The sequence below is a fragment of the Canis aureus genome, chromosome 11 (genome assembly GCF_053574225.1).
Source record: "Canis aureus isolate CA01 chromosome 11, VMU_Caureus_v.1.0, whole genome shotgun sequence".
In the NCBI taxonomy this organism is placed as follows: Eukaryota; Metazoa; Chordata; class Mammalia; order Carnivora; family Canidae; genus Canis; species Canis aureus.
This window is the reverse complement of record NC_135621.1, coordinates 49,620,005-49,639,052: the sequence shown is the minus strand read 5'-3', so window position 1 is coordinate 49,639,052 and position 19,048 is coordinate 49,620,005. Positions and strand designations below refer to the sequence as shown.

General features: G+C 39.6%; 2 protein-coding genes across 15 annotated transcripts in view; one reads left to right on the top strand and one right to left on the bottom strand.

Moving 5' to 3' along the window:
• Positions 1-11,543, bottom strand: part of CAMKMT (calmodulin-lysine N-methyltransferase) — a 404,255-nt gene extending 392,712 nt beyond the window's left edge. For 2 of the 7 annotated variants that reach the window (XR_013389434.1, XM_077915259.1), the window contains exons 1-2: positions 11,260-11,543; positions 3,748-3,920 (exon numbers count right to left, since the gene is read on the bottom strand). Coding sequence is in view for 6 of the 7 variants with exons in the window: in XM_077915259.1 (XP_077771385.1) it covers positions 3,748-3,920; positions 11,260-11,397 (311 nt within the window). In the remaining variant the exon portion in view is untranslated. Of the gene's footprint in view, positions 1-3,747; positions 3,921-5,646; positions 5,860-10,614; positions 11,057-11,259 lie in introns of those variants that run through there. The other 5 variants (XM_077915258.1, XM_077915264.1, XM_077915260.1 and 2 more) reach the window with 4 other exon arrangements.
• Positions 11,544-11,871: 328 nt separating this feature from the next.
• PREPL (prolyl endopeptidase like) overlaps positions 11,872-19,048 on the top strand; it is a 70,215-nt gene continuing 63,038 nt past the window's right edge. For 4 of the 8 annotated variants that reach the window (XR_013389431.1, XR_013389432.1, XR_013389430.1 and 1 more), the window contains exon 1: positions 13,508-13,883. Coding sequence is in view for 3 of the 8 variants with exons in the window: in XM_077915241.1 (XP_077771367.1) it covers positions 13,665-13,883 (219 nt within the window). In the remaining 5 variants the exon portion in view is untranslated. Of the gene's footprint in view, positions 12,031-13,468; positions 13,488-13,507; positions 13,884-19,048 lie in introns of those variants that run through there. The other 4 variants (XM_077915243.1, XM_077915242.1, XM_077915244.1 and 1 more) reach the window with 3 other exon arrangements.

Below are 19,048 nucleotides of genomic sequence, written 5' to 3'. Positions count from 1 at the left end.
TTTTTTTTTTTATTCCCACTTGCCTACTTCTCCCTGCTATTCCTTCATTTTAAGTATCATCATACAAGGCTGACAAAAAATAATAGTCCAAGTTTTAATTTAGGCCACCACTTATACGCCTTTTAATAGTACAAACAAGATACAACTATGTACTTTGAATTCACAAGCATCTAGTTATTTTTTTTTTAGCATCTAGTTATTTAACTCATTTCAAGCCTAATAAAACTTTAACAAGACAGAAATTAATATGTAGGGAAATTTTAAGAAGGACAATACTAGCAAGTACTGATAACAATTATTAATCATGATAGGCACCACCCCTGTTGAATTGGAGCAGGTGATGTCAGACGATAAGAACTGAGAAAGTGAAATATATATATATATATATATATATATAAATAAAATCCGTAACGATCAAAACATCCCAAAGGCTCAGCCTTTCATGAGAACCCAGAAGCAGAGCCATCATATATCACATATTGACTACCATTCCCCTAGAGATCGTGATGGTTCTTGAGAACCACTTATGATTCTGCCTTGTATGTTTTCCCCTTGAATATTTTCTCGTGCCTTTGCTCCCATCTGAAATGACTTCTCCCTTTCCCTCAGAAGTTCCAACTACTTCTAGATCCAATTTAAATCGCTGCCTGTCAAGGCCTCACAAGTATCACTCGTATCTCTAAATGCCTAATTTGTATGAAGTCTTTCACTCCTTTGGAAATTAGTTATGCACTGCCTAATGAGAGTTCTGAGAATGGATGCTCACTTTTCCTTCTTAATTATCTTTATTATTCAACTTTTCACATATTTAAAGCCTTGAGGAGGGGATCTCTGGGTGGCTCAGCAGTTTAGCACCCTTTGGCCCAGGGCGTGATCCTGGGGTCCTGGGATTGAGTCCTGCATTGGGCTCCCTGCGTGGAGCCTGCTTCTCCCTCTGCCTGTGTCTCTGCCTCTCTGTGTGTCTCTCATGAATGGATAAATAAAATCTTAAAAAAAAAAAAAAAAAAAAAAAAAGCCTTGAGGATAATATATCTTACGTTTCTTTCTGTTAACCTATATAGAAGGTGCCATTAAATATTTATTGATTTAAATTTATTTAAAACTATTCATCATTTTTTTTCAATCATTCCATAGTGTTGACTCAACAAACTTTAAAAAATGTAGATGAAAATAATGGTACGCCATTCCAAACTACCTTCTAAACCACTACTTTTAGCTACTGCAAGTAATTTTTTTTAAACTTTAGAATGCTCACAATTCAAACACTGAAGAAGATGATAGAAGTAGCTACATAAATGTCTTGAAAGCAGGTTGAGAAAAGAGTTGGTAATGAGATATTAAGGAAACAAGAATGCAGAGCCATGTTGGGCATATAACAGAAAACAAGAGAAAGTGGTAAAAAAAAAAAATCAGGGTGAACAAAATTGGCAATGGAATGGAATGAACTATTGTTGGCGGAAATCCTCCCCAACCTAAGCAATTGTAGTAATTTCAGCAATTTCCTATACGGTAACAGAATTATGGAGTAAGAAACACATTGCTCAGAATAATCAATGAGGAAATTTAGTTTATCTGGGCCTCAATCCCTTCATCTGTAAAATGAATAAGTGCATACACGATTGCCTCCGGAGAGCCAGTATATGTAGAAGTTAAAAGTACAGACAGTGAGTATCATTATATAAAATTTTACCAACGGAAATAGCTAGGTGAAGGGTATGCAAACTCCTTGTACTATTTCTGCAACTTCCTGAATGTCTGTAATCATTCCAAAATAAAAGTTTTTAAAAGTACAGGCTGTGGAACCAGACAACTGGGGTTTGACTAGAGGTGTAAACTTGGCTGTGTGACCTCAGCAAGTCATTTAACCTCTCTGGGTTTCATTTTGCTCATCTGTGAAATGAGGATAATAACAGTATTTACCACATAAGGTGTTGTGTGGATTAAATAAGCTAATACCTGTAAACCACTCACAATAGGGCTTGTCACATCGTAGTCACTCAGTGGTCAGCCTTTACCAATGTGGTCCTGATCTTTTCAAAATTATTCTAAGGTAGCGTCCAGCTCTAGAATACATGTAAGCTACTGTGATTTTTGCATTACTAACGTGGAGAAAAATAAACTAGTTTGAAAAAAGAGATTACATCTTGGTAGCCATTGCAGCCAATGTTCTAGCTTAGTCACTTGTCTTCTCTCTGTAAATTAGAATTCAATGTCATATTTATATAGACAGATTTGTGTTTATTTTTTTGAAAAATGGATATGTCACAAAGAACCATGCCATTAGAAAGGAGTTTCGGTTTACATTGGCACCTGGGTTCCTGCTACAGTAAGGTCACTTGCAACAGAACCATGAATAGATGATGTCACATTCTCTCTAGCTAACCCTTACCAGGACCTTGAAGATGTCAGGATATGATTCTTGGCACATCTTACACTTACTGCATCTTGTCACCAGTGAATTTGGAGGGTAAGTTTTAGAACTTTATACCTGAAGACTGTTATTGGATCACTCTGTTCTGACTTCTTTTTAATTTCCTTAGAGATCCTATCTCCCAATTGTTTAATTATCTTCATTACTATTTTGTAGAGTACTGTAAGGATTACATGAGTTAGCATATATCAAAGAACCTCACTCTGTACGAGGCACATAGTCAGCAAGTAATGCATTTTTCTTCCCTTCCTAACCAAGAACAAAACTATTTATCTCCATCAGAATGTGAGATTCTAATTAGAATCTCATAATGAATATCAGGCAAGCTCACACAAATCCCTAGGTTTTTATCTTCTTTTTGGAGTTTCCAACAAAGCAGTATTATGAAACCAGATCCTAATTGTTCTTCCCTGCCCACCCTTGTCAATTTTTATCCAGATCCCAAATTTTAAGCTATTATGATGTCTTCTAAAGCTTAGATATTTTAAACTGAAATAGTTCAAGAAACATATACTATAAATAGACATCCTTTGTGAAAACTTTTTTTCTTAAAATTATTCCTTGCCTCACCTAAACCTTATTCAGTCTCATTCCACTTAAAATGTTTTTTGCTCTTCTTACAGTTACTGTAAATGTGCTCCTCCCTCCCTTTCAAAATGTGAAATCTTGTCAAAAAAGGCAGATGTTATAAAATCAAACACCTACGGTAATAGTGCAACATGCTAGGCTATAACTGTGAGAGAAAATTAATTCAGTAAAGATGGTATCTTGTTACTTCAGTTTGCAACTCTCCTGTCTTTTTTCTTTTTTTTTAATGATTTTTAAAGCCAGAACACTCTGTATGCTTCTCACAAAATCAGTGTTTTCAGCTGAATTTTTTCCTCCTATTCTTAAGATTCCATTCTGAAAGTGACAAAACATGAATGGGAAAAAATCCTAAAGCTTGACTTTTCAGATAACTACTACTTCAAGAGTAGTTTGGAAAATTCTGTTTTCACTTTCAGCCTTCCTTGTCTCAAAAAGAACTTGGTTTCTTGTCAAATGCTATGAGAGAATGGTTAAAAGAACCTTTTGATTTGCAAGGCACTTTGTCCTCAAATACCACTACATTCCTGAGAATTTTTTTCTTTAGTTCTGAGAATACAACAAAACCCAGTTAAAGCAGCAGGATTTCCTAACACAATGCTACAAAACCCAAGTTCTGATCAAGATTACCTGCAAATTCAATAGAATGAATAATGAGAGTCTTATTAGACGGCTTTTCTTCTACAAGAGAAAAATACTTTTAAAAAAATCGTCACCGGAGTGATGTTTACCTTAGAGAAATGCTGTACTCAGGATAGAAGACACTTGTATATTGGAACCATGCACCAACTTCCTCTTCAGTTGCCCTTGTTTTGGCTTCTGTTACTGAAAACAGATTAAATGATTCAAATCTTCTTACAGATACATGTCGCAGACAATCATCCAGGTGCTTTTGCTTCAGAACCTTTGAAATAAAACCAAATATTGTGTTTACATTATATAAACACAGCATTCAAAGTTGGACTTACAATACCAATAATAGAAGATTAGATAATGCAGACCAACCTCTTACTAGAGAACTAGAGAAGATGGACAGAATATTTTTTAATATATTTTGAAAATTATTTATTCGAGGAGGAGAGTAGAGAGAGAGAGAGAGAGAACAGGGGGAGGAACAAAGGAAGAGGGATAAGCTGAGCCCAAAGCCTGACACAGGGCTCGATCCCAGAACCCTGACATCATGACCCAAGCCAAAACCAAGAGTCGATGCTTAACCAACTGAGCCACCCAGACACCCCTGGACAGAGTACCTTAAAACATTATTTGTAGGTAGCAGAGAACAAAGTAGAGAGCTAGTGAAGATTTACCAGTCTAAAAACTTTTAAAAAGGAAATAAATCTAGAGAGGTGAGCCTGGCTTTTGTAATCACTTTTCTTGTGAGGACAATGATCTGATTCCACAAAAAAAAGAGCTAAAAAGATAAGCAACACCTTTTATAGCCTGTGGACTTAGAATGTCAAAGCTTGCTACCTAGGCAAGGGGAGGTATATTATTCTGTGTATGTATGTGCGTCTGTTTTAAGATAAATGAGTAGTTTTGTTGGGGGGGGTCATTGAAAACTGGGTTTTTAAGTATTGGAGAAACAAATATAGCTGTAATATTAATGATATTAAGCAAAAACTCTACAGCTCTGAATCTGAATAAAGAAAATAATGGCTATTTTACTTATTAAAACATTTTTAAAAATATATGTTTCCTGCATCTGACCACTTAAAAGTTCTAGAAACAATGACCAAACCAGTAGCAATGAGCATACTTAACGACCACATTGCTGCCTCTAAATAGCATTTTCTATTAAAACAAAGTAAGGTCCCTTGGAGAAATGGCATAAATTGGACAAATGAACCTAGGACATGCTGCATACAAGAAAATAAGAAAGCCATAAAAAATTAAAGGCTATATTAAAAGGACTCCAGGGATGCCTGGGTGGCTCAGTGGTTGAACGTCTGCCTTTGGCTCAGGGAGTGATCCTAGTTTAGGGATCAAGTCCCACATCAGGATCCCTGTGAGGAGCCTGCTTCTCCCCCTGCCTATGTCTCTGCCTCTCTCTGTGTCTCTCATGAATAAATAAATAAAATCTTTTAAAAATGAATAAATAAAATAAATTTAAAAAAATAAAAGGACTCCAAAGCCAATTTAAATAGGGCCATTGGCCAAAGATGGGACAGTGTGACCACTAACAAAGGAAATAAATGTAATGGAATCAAAACACAAGTTCATCAGGGTTTTGTTTTTTTTTTAAATGCCCCATTGCTCAGGTCATGATCCCGATGTCCTAGGATCGAGTCTAGCATTGGGCTCCTTAGTCAGCAGGGAGCCTGCTTCTCCCTCTCCCTCTGCCTGCCATGCCCCCTGCTTATGCTCACTGTCTCACACTCTCTTTATGTCAAAAAAAAATAAATAAGACCTAAAAAAAAATAAAATAATAAAATGCCCCATTGATGATCTTTAAAGGATGCTAGAGAACCAATTTATTATTCGGAAAATTAGTAAACAAAGAGGAGAATCAAGTATTTTTCTGTCTTTCATGAACTATAACTAAGAATATACAAATAGATGATAAGGGGAAGTTTGTATTTATGCTAATATAACAATAAATAAATGAAGAAACAACACAATTAGAATATCACCATTTTCAACCTCCTCATGAATTCATGAACCTAGACAAATATCACCAAGAAGAGAAATATCCAGGGGCGCCTGGGTGTCTCAGTTGGTTGATCCAGGTCCTGGGATCCAGCCTCACATCTGGCTTGCTGCTCAGGGGTGAGTCGGCTTCTCCCTCTCCGTCTCCCTCTATGAATGATCTCTCTTGGTCTCACTCTCTCTTAAACAAATAAAATCTTGAAAAAAAAAAAAAGAAAAAGAAGAAGAAGAAGAAGAAGAGCAATAACCAGACACAACTTTGACTACTAATGAAAGCATACTCACCATCATCTTGACCAACCAAACCAGACCAAACCAAAAACATTAAACCTGAATCTGATCAAGCCTCTCTATCTAGGAAATAGGAACTTTAAAGGAAATAGAAAATAAGACATGAAGGAACACATTAAACATCATCAAGGACAATTAGCAAAATTCAAATTACGGGAAACTCTAATAGAGGTAAAAGAGACAGAGAGAGAACATTTAGATTAAAAAGACTTATGAAACAGGGCACTTGGTCAGCTCAGAAGAGCAAGCAATTCTTGATCTTGGGGTCATGGTCATGGGGTCATGGGTTATGCCCCACATTAGGTGCAGAGATCACTTAAATTAATAAAAACTGTACTTAAAAAAAGACTTAAGTAACTTATCAACTAATAACAATGTTTACATCTGAGTTGCATATTTCAAAATAATCAAATTGTAAAGAAAAATTTTGAGACAAATGGGGAAAATTTGGAAACTGATCAGCTACCTCATGGCATCAAGAAATTACTTTGGGGGATCCCTGGGTGGCCCAGCGGTTTAGCACCTGCCTTTGGCCCAGGGCATGATCCTGGAGTCCTGGGATCAAGTCCCACATCAGGCTCCCTAAATGGAGCCTGCTTCTCCCTCTGCCTGTGCCTGTGCCTCTCTCTCTCTCTCTGTCTCTAATGAATAAATAAAATCTAAAAAAAAAAAAAAAAAGAAAGAAAGAAAGAAAGAAATTACTTTGGGTGTGGTATGGTATTTTAGTTTTTTTTTTAAGATTTATTTATTTATTCATGAGAGATGCAGAGAGAGGCAGAGACATAGGCAGAAGGAGAGGCAGGCTCCTCGCAGGGAGCCCGATGTGGGACTCAATCCTGGATCCCAGGATCACGCCCTGAGCTGGAGGCAGACACTTAACTGCTGAGCCACCCAGGCATCTCTATTTTAGTTATTTTTTAAATGTCATCTTATATAGATATGTACTGAAATAACTATAGAAAAAATATATCTAAGATTTATTTCAAAATAATCTGAGGTGGGAGTTGTAATAAGAGAATGGAGATAAAGTTGGTCACAGGAGCTAAAAATTTTTGAAGTTTATGGATATCTGAGTGATTATTAACTATTATCTCTAGTTTTGTACATGTTAGACATTTTCCATAATGGAAAGTTTTTTTAAAGATATAGAATATCCTAATAGTTATAATCAAATGAAAAATAACTAAAAACATACCTAAAACACCAAATATCTGTGGACATACAGCAATATACTTCTAAATAACTTATAAACAAACAAAAAAGGAAACAATGGAAATTTGAAAGTATTTTGAACTGAATAATAAAAATACATTTCAGGGGGCACCTGGGTGGCACAGTGGTTGAGCATCTGCCTTTGGCTCAGGTCATGATTCTGGGTTCCAGGATCTAGTCCACATCAGGCTCCCTATGGAGCCTGTTTCTCCCTCTGCCTTGACTCTCTCTGTCTCTCATGAATAAATAAATAAAATCTTTAAAAAATAAAAATAAATTTAAAAAATATATATTTCAAGACATATGAAATGCAGATAAATTCATGCTTAGAGGGAAATCTGTGGAAAGGCTAAATCAGTAAGCTAAGCATCCATTGCAAAAACTACAGGGAGAAGCAAATTAAGTTCCCTAAAAAGTAGAAATTAATAATGTAGAAAACAAAAATATAAATTAATAATGTAGAAAACAAAAATATAGCTAGAAGGATTAAAATACCAAAAGCTGGTTCTTAGAAAAGATAGGGATGCCTGGGTGGTTCAATGGTTGAGCGTCTGCCTTCAGCTCAGGGTGTGACCCTGCAGTCCTGGGATCGAGTCCCACATCAGGCTCCCTGCATGGAGCCTGCTTCTCCCTCTGCCTGTGTCTCTGCCTTTCTCTCTCTGTGTGTATCTTTCATGAATAAATAAATAAAATCTTTAAAAAAAAAGATTAATAAACTGACAAATCCTTGACACTAATAAGAAAAAAAAAGAGAAAATATAAATATCAATGTGATGTAAAGAGATCACTATAGATCCAGCAGGCATTAAAAAAATAGCAAAGGAATATTATAAAATTATGAAAATCTAGATGAAATGGATAAGTTCCTAGAAGAATACAACTACCAAAACTGACGCAAGAAGAAACAAGTCTGAATGGCAAACTATTTTAAAAATACAATACATAGGGACGCCTGGGTGGCTCAGCGGTTGGGCATCTGCCTTCAGCTCAGGGCGTGATCCCAGGATCCGGGATCAAGTCCTACATCGGGCTCCCTATGAGGAGCCTGCTTCTCCCTCTGCCTAGGTCTCTGCCTCTCTCTCTCTGTCTCTCACGAATAAATAAATAAATAAATCTTAAAAAAAAAAATGCATAGGTGGGTGGGGGGAAAGGGATAATTGGGTGATGGGCATTAAGGAAGGCACCTGATGTAATGAGCACTGGCTGTTACATGCAACTGATGAATCACTAAATTCTACCTTTAAAACTAATTTTAAAAAATAAATAAAAATAAAAATACAATGCATAAAAAAATCTTACCAAAGACAACTCCAGGCCTAGATTGCGCATCAGCAAATTATACTAAATGTCTAAGTAAGAATAACGCATGTCTTATCATACTCTTTACTAAATCTTCAAATAACCCTCTGTGCTATATACTCATTACGTCAGAAGGGAAATAAGGGAATGTTAATTTGCTCAATACCAGAGATAAGAAAAGGCACAAAAATCATGCTCTTTCAACACTGATAGTCTCAAACATATGGCATTGTTTTTAATTTAAATCATACTATGAAATATTCCATTAATCAGATTCTTCAGCCAAGATTTAAACCTCTCAGTAATATTACTTTTTAAAGGTTTTATTTATTTAACAGAGAGAACACAAGCAGGGGCAGCACCAAAGGGAGAGGGAGAAGCAGACTCCCCACTGAGCAGAGAGCCTGATGCAGGGCTCAATCCCAGAATGTCCCAGGATTATGACCTGAGCCCAAGGCAGATGCTTGACTGAGCCACCCAGGAGCCCCAACATTATTTCATTCTGTAGGTGTTTGTGAATGTGTGTCATGGTCATTGCTGCTTTTTCATCTGCCCTATGTGCCTTCCTTGTTACTCATTAACAGTTAACTAATACAATATACTGAGGACCTGATACTATGGGCCATTTAAAGCCTGTTCCTCAAAAATAAAAAATAAAAATAAAAATAAAAATAAAAATAAAAATAAAAATAAAAATAAAAATAAAAATAAAAATAAAAATAAAAATAAAAAAAACCTGTTCCTCCTCTCAGGCTTTCCATGATGCTTAAAGACATGTGCTAAAAACCAACTAGACAGGCACTGTCCAAGGTGCAGAGGATGCAGATCAATAAAATATCATCTTTTCAAACCAGGGAGAATTCCAATTCTTTTTTCTTTTTTTAAGATTTTATTTATTTATGCATGAGAGAGACAGAGAGAGAGGCAGAAACATAGGCAGAAGAAGCAGGCTCCTCGCAGGGAGCCAGATGTGGGACTCGATCCCAGAACTCCAGGATCACACCTTGAGCCAAAGGCAGACGCCCAACCACTGAGCTACCCTGGTGTCCCAAGAACTCCCATTCTTGTAAGTTAGACGGACTCTGATCAAACGATCATAAAGTGATATGATATGGGGTTCACTGGTAAAGTGAGCTGAGGGTCTAACTCAGCCAAATGGAGTCAGGAGACTTCATTAAAACATAGATCTGAAAAATGAAGTCATTCAACAGGTAGGAAAGAAGACAAGACTCTAAGCAGAGTACACATGTGTACCAAAACATCTAATGTCAAAGCATAGGAGTTCAAATGGCAGCCATAGCCAAAGCTTGTCCTGGTTCGTTCTGCATTCTCAGAGTGAACCTATGTGCTGGTCACCTGGAGTTCTCACTACACTAAGATTCACTGACATCATCACACTAAGATTTGATTGATTAATTTAAGGCCCTAATTGGCTATGTTCATAATTCAACTTTAAATGATGTTTATTTCACTGTAGAAAATCCCTGTGATAGTGATCTATGTGAAGACATGCATTCATTATCCTGTAATTTTGCAACATTAGCAACAAAACCAGATCATGAATGCTTTGGATAGACCGTCAAAGCACCAGAAAAGAAATGATCACCGAGTTATGTCATGACACCATAATGAGAAGGGGACTGGAGACAACTGTAAACGAAGTAACCCCTCAACACACAATCTCAAAAAAATAATGTGGCCATTGCTGGAAAATTCTTGTCAAAATACAACAGTCAGAAATGGAAGCGCCTGGGTGCCTCAGGGGTTGAGCATCTGCCTTTGGCTCAGGTCGTGATCCCGGGGGTCCTAGGATCCAGTCCGGCTCAGGTCATCAGGTCATGATCCCCGGGGTCCTAGGATCCAGTCCCTCAGCAGGCTCCCTCCGGGGAGCCTCCTTCTGCCTCTCTGTCTCTCATGAATAAATAAATAAAATCTTTAAAAAAAAAATTTAAAGAATTAATTAAAAATCAAGTCAGAAATGGAAAGTATCCTCCTGATTCAAGTTTTTAGGAGGAAACCCCAGGCAGAGGCATAACCCTGGTGTGCAAAACAACAAACAGATTTTAGTTCAAGAAGTTGGGGGGGGGGGGGGAGGCGGGGAAGAAGTTTGGAGAGAGGGTCGGGGATGTCAAATCAGAAATGTGTCCAACCTGCATACAGCTGAGGTCATCAGCAACGGTCACAGCTCTGAAGTCCTCAAGTCCGACACACCCGGACTAGCCCACCTTGGACGCTAAGAATCTCGCGGGTCACTCCGGGCAAGATCAACGCGAGGCTCCCACAGCCCAGGGAAGGCCAGAGGGAACCCAGCCCCGTCCCGGGCCCGACAGCACGTGCAACGTCACAGTCCCGACCCGGTCAGCCGCGCGGATCTCCCAGAAAGAGGCCAAACTTGAACCGCACTCAGTCTGGCTAAGAAGCCGGGAGAGGAAGCCCCGGGAAAGAAGTAAGTAAAGCAGAAGCGGGAGTGAGGAGCAACGCAGGGTGCGGAGCGGCGGTCCCACCACCCGGGCTGGCGCGCCAAAGGGAAAGTCCCCAGATGCAGACAAATACCCAACGGAAGACCTACTTCCACCCGAATTTTCCAGGAACTCAGCCTTGGCTGCCCCCTCCCCGCCCCACCCGATCCAATTCCTCCCCTTTGGTGGGACCCTTAGCCGAAGCAAGGGGGCGCTTCTCAGGGGGCTCCCGGCAAAACTACGAGGGAACTGCCGGAGCTGCCGGAGAGTCGCGGCCGGTCGCCCGCCGCACAGCTGCGAGCAGAGACCGACTGCACAGGTGAGGCTCTTCCTTACCTGACGCAGGAGCTTCCACCGGGCGGCTCCCAAGGGCTCCGAGACTTGAAGCCCCCGAGAAGCGCCGCTGCTTGCTGGGCCTCCGCCCGCAGCTCGCTCAGCCTCCCCGGCCTCGGCGTCCGCGACTCGCGACTCCATCCTGTTAAAGCCGCCTCTTCCCCGAGCTGTCGCGGCGACAGCTCTCCCCTGCCAGGACCTGCCGACTTCTTCTCAGTCAGGACCTGCGAGCCGGACCTCCCTCCGACCGCCCTGGAGCGCGCGCCCTCCCCGAATTCCGCATTTCCGGTATTCGCGTCTCCTTGGCAACCAGGCCCGCGCGGCTCGCGTCATTGCACCATTTTTGTTGGCGGCCATCTTTAGTGAGGGCGGACCAAACCGTAAGGGCGTTGCGGCAGAACTAGTGGGACACTGGCTTCTCTGCTCCCCCCGTCCTCTGCCTCATCGTGAGCTCAAAAGACTAGCAAAGAACGAAAAATCTTAGAACTTTCAGGGTTTAAAAAAAAACCTCCGGCGGAGGAGAAACTACTCATGACCATAATAAAGATGGCGAAATCCGCTTAGGGCTCGTGCTTGACTGGGGTTACGTAGGCCAGCGTGCTGCAAACCAGCTCTGGGCGGCTCTGGATAGGCTGTCGTCCTGCGGGCTGCGGAACGCAGACTTCGGCTGGACGGGACTGAGGCAGCACCGGCGCTCCTCCCTGAAAGCTTTAATTCTCGGACTTGCCCTCCCGTTTCGGTGTGCAGAGCGCGTCCGACTGTCCTCCAACTTGCGTACGTATGGCGGGGCATACCGTGTCCTGGAGGGGTTCTCCCCATCGTCCCCTCACGCAGCCATCCCTCAGTCCCCTTGCTCCTCGCTCTTTGCCCGGCGTCGCTTCTCCGCGTGGCGCAAACGGTGGCCGCCACCCCACCCCCACCCCCACCCCCACCCGCAGCCCCCAGCCGGTTTGCTCTCACTTCGCCTCCTCCCCAGGGTGGAGAGTCGCGCCGGGAACACCCATTTGTCTCCCCCACCCCATTCCTAGCCTTGCAATACTGTCCTCTCCCTGCCGATGAAGGACGGACGGACGGACGGACGGATGGATGGAGGCTGCGGGCATGGGCGTAAGGACTGAGGTCCTGACAGGGCCGGGGGGCGGGGCGGGGGTTAGTGTTGGCTGCTGATCTCTTGTGCCCACTCGCCCGTTATTTTGCTGCGACACAGAGATGATGGAGGCGGAGGCGGAGGCGTCGTAGCAGATCCGAGGGATCTCTAGTAAATCTGACGCAGCATTATGCCTTTGACACCGAGGGGCCTTTTGCGGAAGACTTCCACGATGACATTCAACCGTGTGCAAGATACTTGCCGCTTTTCTTAAAATCACAGTAGCCGGTATCTATTGAGTGCCCGCTACGAGCCAGGCGCCGTATTAAGATCTTAACAAAAATTGTCTAGTTTAATTCTTGACTCCATAAGGTAAATGGTGTCATTATCTCAGTTTTGCAGATGAAGAAACTGAGGCACAGGTGGGGAGTGCCGGAGTGACGACCTGAACCCAGGTGTCTCTTCTTACTAGCCTTACTTTGATGGGTTAATAAAGAACCATCTTTTCAGCAGAAATCAGAGGTGGCCTCACATTCTTTTTTTTTTTTTTCCCCCCCATTCTGAAGTGATGTGTTTTGTTTTAAATAAAGAGCTAAAGACCTCTTTAACGTTAAGTCCGGTGGGGAGGCTAAGATTTGGAGCCAAACCAGATTGGACTTTTTGTCCTATTACTTTCTGTCCAGGTGACCCAGGGCACTTGTGGAAACTTCCCAGAGCCACAGCTTGCTCACCTGTAAAATGAACGTTGTAATGGCAACTCTATCAGGTCCTTATGAAGTTTAAATTAGACAAAGTGTATAAAAGTGTCTGGCACGTAGCAAACACTCAACACTCTTCTACCTTTACTAAGTAGGCTTTTCTGGCTTATCCTTCATATGTGTACCAAAGATAAGTTCTGAATTTCGCAATTGCCTCTTAACACCCTCAAGAGTTCCAGAATGCCTTCATTTAAGTGTGTGTAAATTTGCAAATTTTTATTTTTTTGTTTTTTATTTTGTTATTGTTTTTTAGTTTGCCCCATGTGTACCAGAATCAGTGCTGCCTAGTTTGAGCCTGATAGGACTGACTGTACAAATGAGACATTTAAGTCCCGTCTGCCAAGAAGTGTGATTTGAATGAAACTTAAACTTACACAAGTTCTCAGGTATTTTTAACCTGAGTTATCAGCTGTCTGCAGTTATTCATAACCTGAGGGGTGGATGGCCCTGAAGGGGAGGGATAAGAACTACGGATCTTAGATACTCTGAGAACCCACTACTGTGTAATCCTACCTATGAAATCATATGCTCCAAAGGGAGCATAAACCAGGTACTCTGATATCATGCAGCAGAAGAGCAAATTATTTCTCCAGGCTTTGAAGTATAGTATTCCTCACCTTGGGAAATGCATGCAGAAACAGCACTTGAATCACTGTAACTTCGCTGATCATTATTACAATAGAATAAAATTGAAAAAATATCACCTAACCAAGTGTCTGCAGAGTAAACCCACGATATCAGAGTTAGCAAGAAACATCCCAACTCGGAGCTTCTCAAGTAAGGTATGGACTTTTAAGTTAACCTGTTTATAGGTCATTAAGATTAATTTTAGTTTTAAATTTTAGTTTAAAATAATTTAATTTAAAGATAAAGAATGGATAGGATCTCAGTTACTAATTTTCTCAGTAGTTCTAGTTTAATTTTTAAAATGTTAAGGTTTAATTGTCTATAGTTCAATATAAGTATAAAAGCATATACATGTATAAATTTTTAGCACTGTAATGTAATATATAAAGATGTGTATTTATAGAAAATGATTCACGTTAGGAAATCTATACACCTAAAAAAAAAAAAAAAAAGGAAATCTTTACACCTGCCAGTGCATATCTTTTTTCCTTTTTCTTTTTTTTTTTTTTTTCTTATTCTGTGGGCAGCAAAGCAAGGTTTATCGAGTGATAGTAAACTTTATTGAATGATAGAGTACAAAGCTCCCAAGGAGGGAGGAGACCTGAGAAGGTTGCCAATCTGTGCGTTTCAAAGTATAATTCAGCTTCCTGAATTCCCAGAATATCGTAATAGCTTTTAACAAAATCTAATAAGATGTTAATTGTTTATGAATCCCAAATTAGTAAACTTGAATAACTCTATGTAATTGTGTTAATCCTTTGTTTAAAAAAAAAAAAAAAAAAAAAGGCTTGCATTTTTTACCACTTGGGTCCTTCAGGAAGATGGTTTCAGACTGTTGTACTTTGGCAAGACCCCAAGCTGTGGGCTTGACCTCAACCTTGAGGACCTGATTACCTTTATGTGTAGAGTCACCACACATTCCTATTTGCCTAGGACAGTCCCAATCTACACCTGTTGTCCCTGTGTAATTATTAATAGGGTCCCCTTTCCTCTCAGAAATGTCCTGGTTAGGATGGTAAATTACATGGTCATCCTACTTATCTGATATTAAGCTATCTATTTATGCTGCTGCCACTTTGACATACCTCCCTACCATAAACTTGTTATGTTCCTTAGGCTCTTTAAATTTCATTTGGGAGTGATACTTTTGCAATAATTTACCATATTATTTTAATATTTTAATCTCTGGTTTAAAATGTTTTGTTGTGTACTGGTTTTTTTCTTTTTAGTCTGTTTTTACTACCTCATTTTTTTATTGTGGTAAAATGTGTATAAACCTAAAATTAGCCAGTGGCAATTACATTCAGAATGTTGTAGTCATCACCGCTATTTCTAAAATCCTGTCATCACCCAAAAGAAATGTATGCATGAAACAGTAATTCCTCACTGCTTCCTTTTCCAAGCCCCTGGTAACCTTATATCTACTGTCTCTATGAATTTGCCTGTTGAGTTAATTCATGTCGTACGGTATTCTTCTATGTTTGGCTTATTTCATTTAAAATGTTTTCAAGGTCCATCCATGTTGTAGCATACATCAGAACTTCATCCTCTTTATGGCTGAATAATATTCCATTGTATATACATATATACCATATTTCTATTTGTCGATGGATACTTGAGTGGCTTCTCTTTTTAAAAATTTTTTTTTCATCTTATTTTACTAGATTCTTTTTTTATTTAATGTATGCTCTTAGCTCAAGCTTGTGAGTTCTTGTGTGGGTTTTGTTTTTTGTCTGTTTCTTGTTGGTTTTTGCTTTTGATTTTTTATCTCTGGTTCCTAGACATTTTTACTCTTTACGTCTTTTTTTTTTTTACGTCTTAGTCTTTCAAATTATTTTTCTTTTTATGGTATCTTGGCTTAGTTTAGCAATTTGATTCCTTTTTTACTCGGGAATTCTTTATGCCTTTTATTTCATTATTACCTTGTGTATGTGTATGCAGCTTTATTCTACTTAAGAAACAGAAACTTTAAATTTTACTGTTCAAAAAATTTTGGATCTTTAGATCATTTTATTTTGCATTTGTTTGGAACATTTTGTCATCGAGTACATTTATCTTGAGTCTTAGTTTATAAATAGTAGGCAGGAATTACCAGCAGACTGACAGCTGAGATTGGCTCACACCCTGAACAGGAGGTTGACTATTTTTTCCCTCCATTTGTCCCTGAAGCAACTTTCTAATTCTCTTCTCACAGATGCCTGTCACCTAGAAACTGTAATGTGACTAAATGACTGCAAGAAAAAGTAGCTCTTTTAGTAACAAACTGGTCCTGCTTTCACATATGGTATATCAACCATTTCTTCCAAGAGAAACAATATGATCTGAAAGCTGTGCTTTTATGATCATTGGGACCTGGGAAAGCTATGAAGAGACCTTGGAACAACATACATTTTCTTTCAGCAAGCATGCACTCAGATCTAACTTTCTCACTCCTGTAGATACATTTAAAAAAAAACCAAAGTGTTAGTGCCTGTAGGCAAATTAAAATATATCTGCTTAAGTTAACTAAAAAACAATAAGGGGGGGATCCCTGGGTGGCTCAGCGGTTTAGCGCCTGCCTTTGGCCCAGGGCATGATCCTGGAGTCCCTGGATCGAGTCCCGCATCGGGCTCCCGGCATGGAGCCTGCTTCTCCCTCTGCCTGTGTCTCTGCCTCTCTCTCTCTCTCTATGTCTATCATAAATAAATAAATAAATCTTTAAAAAAAAACAAGGGGCATCATATGTAATAGAAATGCCAGAAGGCAGGACGCCTGGGTAGCTTGGTGGTTGAGCATCTGCCTTTAGCTCAGGGCGTGATCCCAGGTTCCTGGGATCGAGTCCCACATCAGACTCTCCACAGGGAGCCTGCTTCTCCCTCTGCCAAGGTCTCTGCCTCTCTGTGTCTTTCATGAATAAATAAAATATCTTTTTAAAAAATGCTAGAAGGCAAGAGGTCTGGCCATGCATGACTGGTGTGTGTTTGTGAACTAGTCAGAATTCTAATCCTTTTGACTGGAAAAAGAAAGGGAGTTTCAATATGGTGCTCTTTAAAAGTCCTCCAGGTGCTAAAGTTTCATGATTCCATCACCTCTACCTTATTAATCTTAGCAATAAATTATCGCCTATACATTTGGGATTCTTTAGTACCATCTTCTGCACTATGGCTGTATATCAGGAGTCCCTGGGAGCTTTTTAGAAGTCCAGATTCCTGGATCTCCCTCCATATCTGCTGGATCAGAATCTCTGTGACTGAGGTCTTTTTCTCCTCCTTTTTTAAAGTTCGTTAGGTAATTCTGAAATTCCCAGCCTCCCACTGACCATGGACTTGCATGTAGGAGCTAGAGATACTTGGTTGCCAAACGTTGCTGACCTAAACCTAAGAATTCATTGAGTTCTAAAGTTCTTACTGGCAAGTACCTTAGCTTTCCATTTTACAGTACCAGAGGACAAAATGAACTTGTCATTATACTCTACACCAACTAGTAATATTCAAAGACTAGCATCAAACCAGATACCATATTTCTTCTACATCCTTCTGTACCTACAAAAGCAATTCGTAAAATCTTTGATTGTTAAACAAGATACAAAAAGAAAACCAAATAGAGAAAATACGAAATCCTTTGGTTAAAGATGTTGGCTATTTCTACAATACAGATTAGCAGTTCCTGCAGTAGTTCTAAGAGAGATAGGTTAGCAGATGGATATCCCATCACTAGTGCTCGTGATCTGTGATTTGTAGGAACTACTAGTTCTAACTAATGAGTTTGAAACATCATCAGGTAAGAAGTAGTAAAGGGATATTTTGAAAGTAAAATTCAGGAAAGCCAGTAAAGAAAGTGAACATTGTACTCTCATAATTTTTTTTGGAATAAATCAAAGTGAGATTGCCTTATAGATAAAGCTTCATTCTTATTTTCTCCAGTCCATTTTTTCATTTTTCTCCATTTTTTCATTTGTTCTTTAACCTGCTAGACTATGGCTTCTATTCCTCCATTAAAACCCCTGTTAGTGTTGGGGCACCTGGGTGGCTCAGTCTGCTGAGTGTCTGACTCTTAATTTCAGTTAGGTCATGATCTTGGGGTTGTGAGACCAAGCACCATGTGAGGCTCCACACTACGCCTGCTTAAGATTCTTTCTCTTCCCTCTCCCCACCCTTTCTAAAAATAATAAAAAAGTTAAAAAAAAAAAAGACAACTCTGTTAATGTCACCAGAGATGTAGCATATTTCCACCCAGTAGACCTTCTCTTTCAAGCTCCTTTTACAGGCTCTCAGCATATTTGATACACTTGACCATCCATCCCTCCTTGAAACACTCTTCTGTTTGCCTCTTGACTCCACATTTTCATGGTTTTCTTCCTACCTTGTAAACCTATCTTCAGTCTCCTTTTCTAACATTTATTTCATATGACCTCTAAATTTGGAGTTTCTCAGGACTTGGTCCTGGCCCTTTATTGTCTCTTTAATTTCTTTTTAAGTAATCTTATCCATTCCTATGGAATTTTTTTTTCATTCCTGTGGATTTAACTACCATAGCAGTTATTCATCCCAGATTCCCCTCTGCTGCACAGTATTTTATGGCCTCTTAACACTCTCCTGTTGGACATCTTTTGACAAACTTTCCATAGTTGAACTTCTGCAATTCAGTTCTTCTTTTCATTGCTGTATACTCAGTTGTTCAAACTCTAGAGCACAGGAAAACATTCTTTATTCCTCCTGTTCCTTTGCCCTACTATCACATCACTTAGCACTGTATCCCAAGCTAGCTTTGTGATTTTTTTTTAACTATATCTCAGTAGCACTATGACTATTTACTTAATTATTTTAGCTAATTCTAAGGAATAAATTTAGTAAATGACCAATGTGATGTGCTAGTTATATTCTTTTTAATAAAATGCTCACATACCCCAAATCTTGTATGCCATCATGTGTGACATACTTTCAGAAACACTGAATCAAGTCCCACATCAGGATCCCTGTGAGGAGCCTGCTTCTCCCTCTGCCTATGTCTCTGCCTCTCTCTCTCAGTGTGTGTGTCTTAAAAATAAATAAATCTTTAAAAAATATATGTGTGTGTGTGTGTGTGTATATATATGTATATAAATTAAGTGATGTTACTCCTTACCTTAAAACTCTAATAGAATTTATTACATAAAGATAAAATCCAGTTTCCTAATTTTGTGCCCCCAAGGCCTTGCTGCATCTGTCTTTGTCTTGGTTTATGCCACTTTGCTCCCCATTCACCTTGGTAAAGCCACTGTGATCATCTCCCAGATCAAAGAACAGAACTCTTTCACATCCATCTTAGGGCCCATACATGCTGTTCCCTTATGCCATTTATC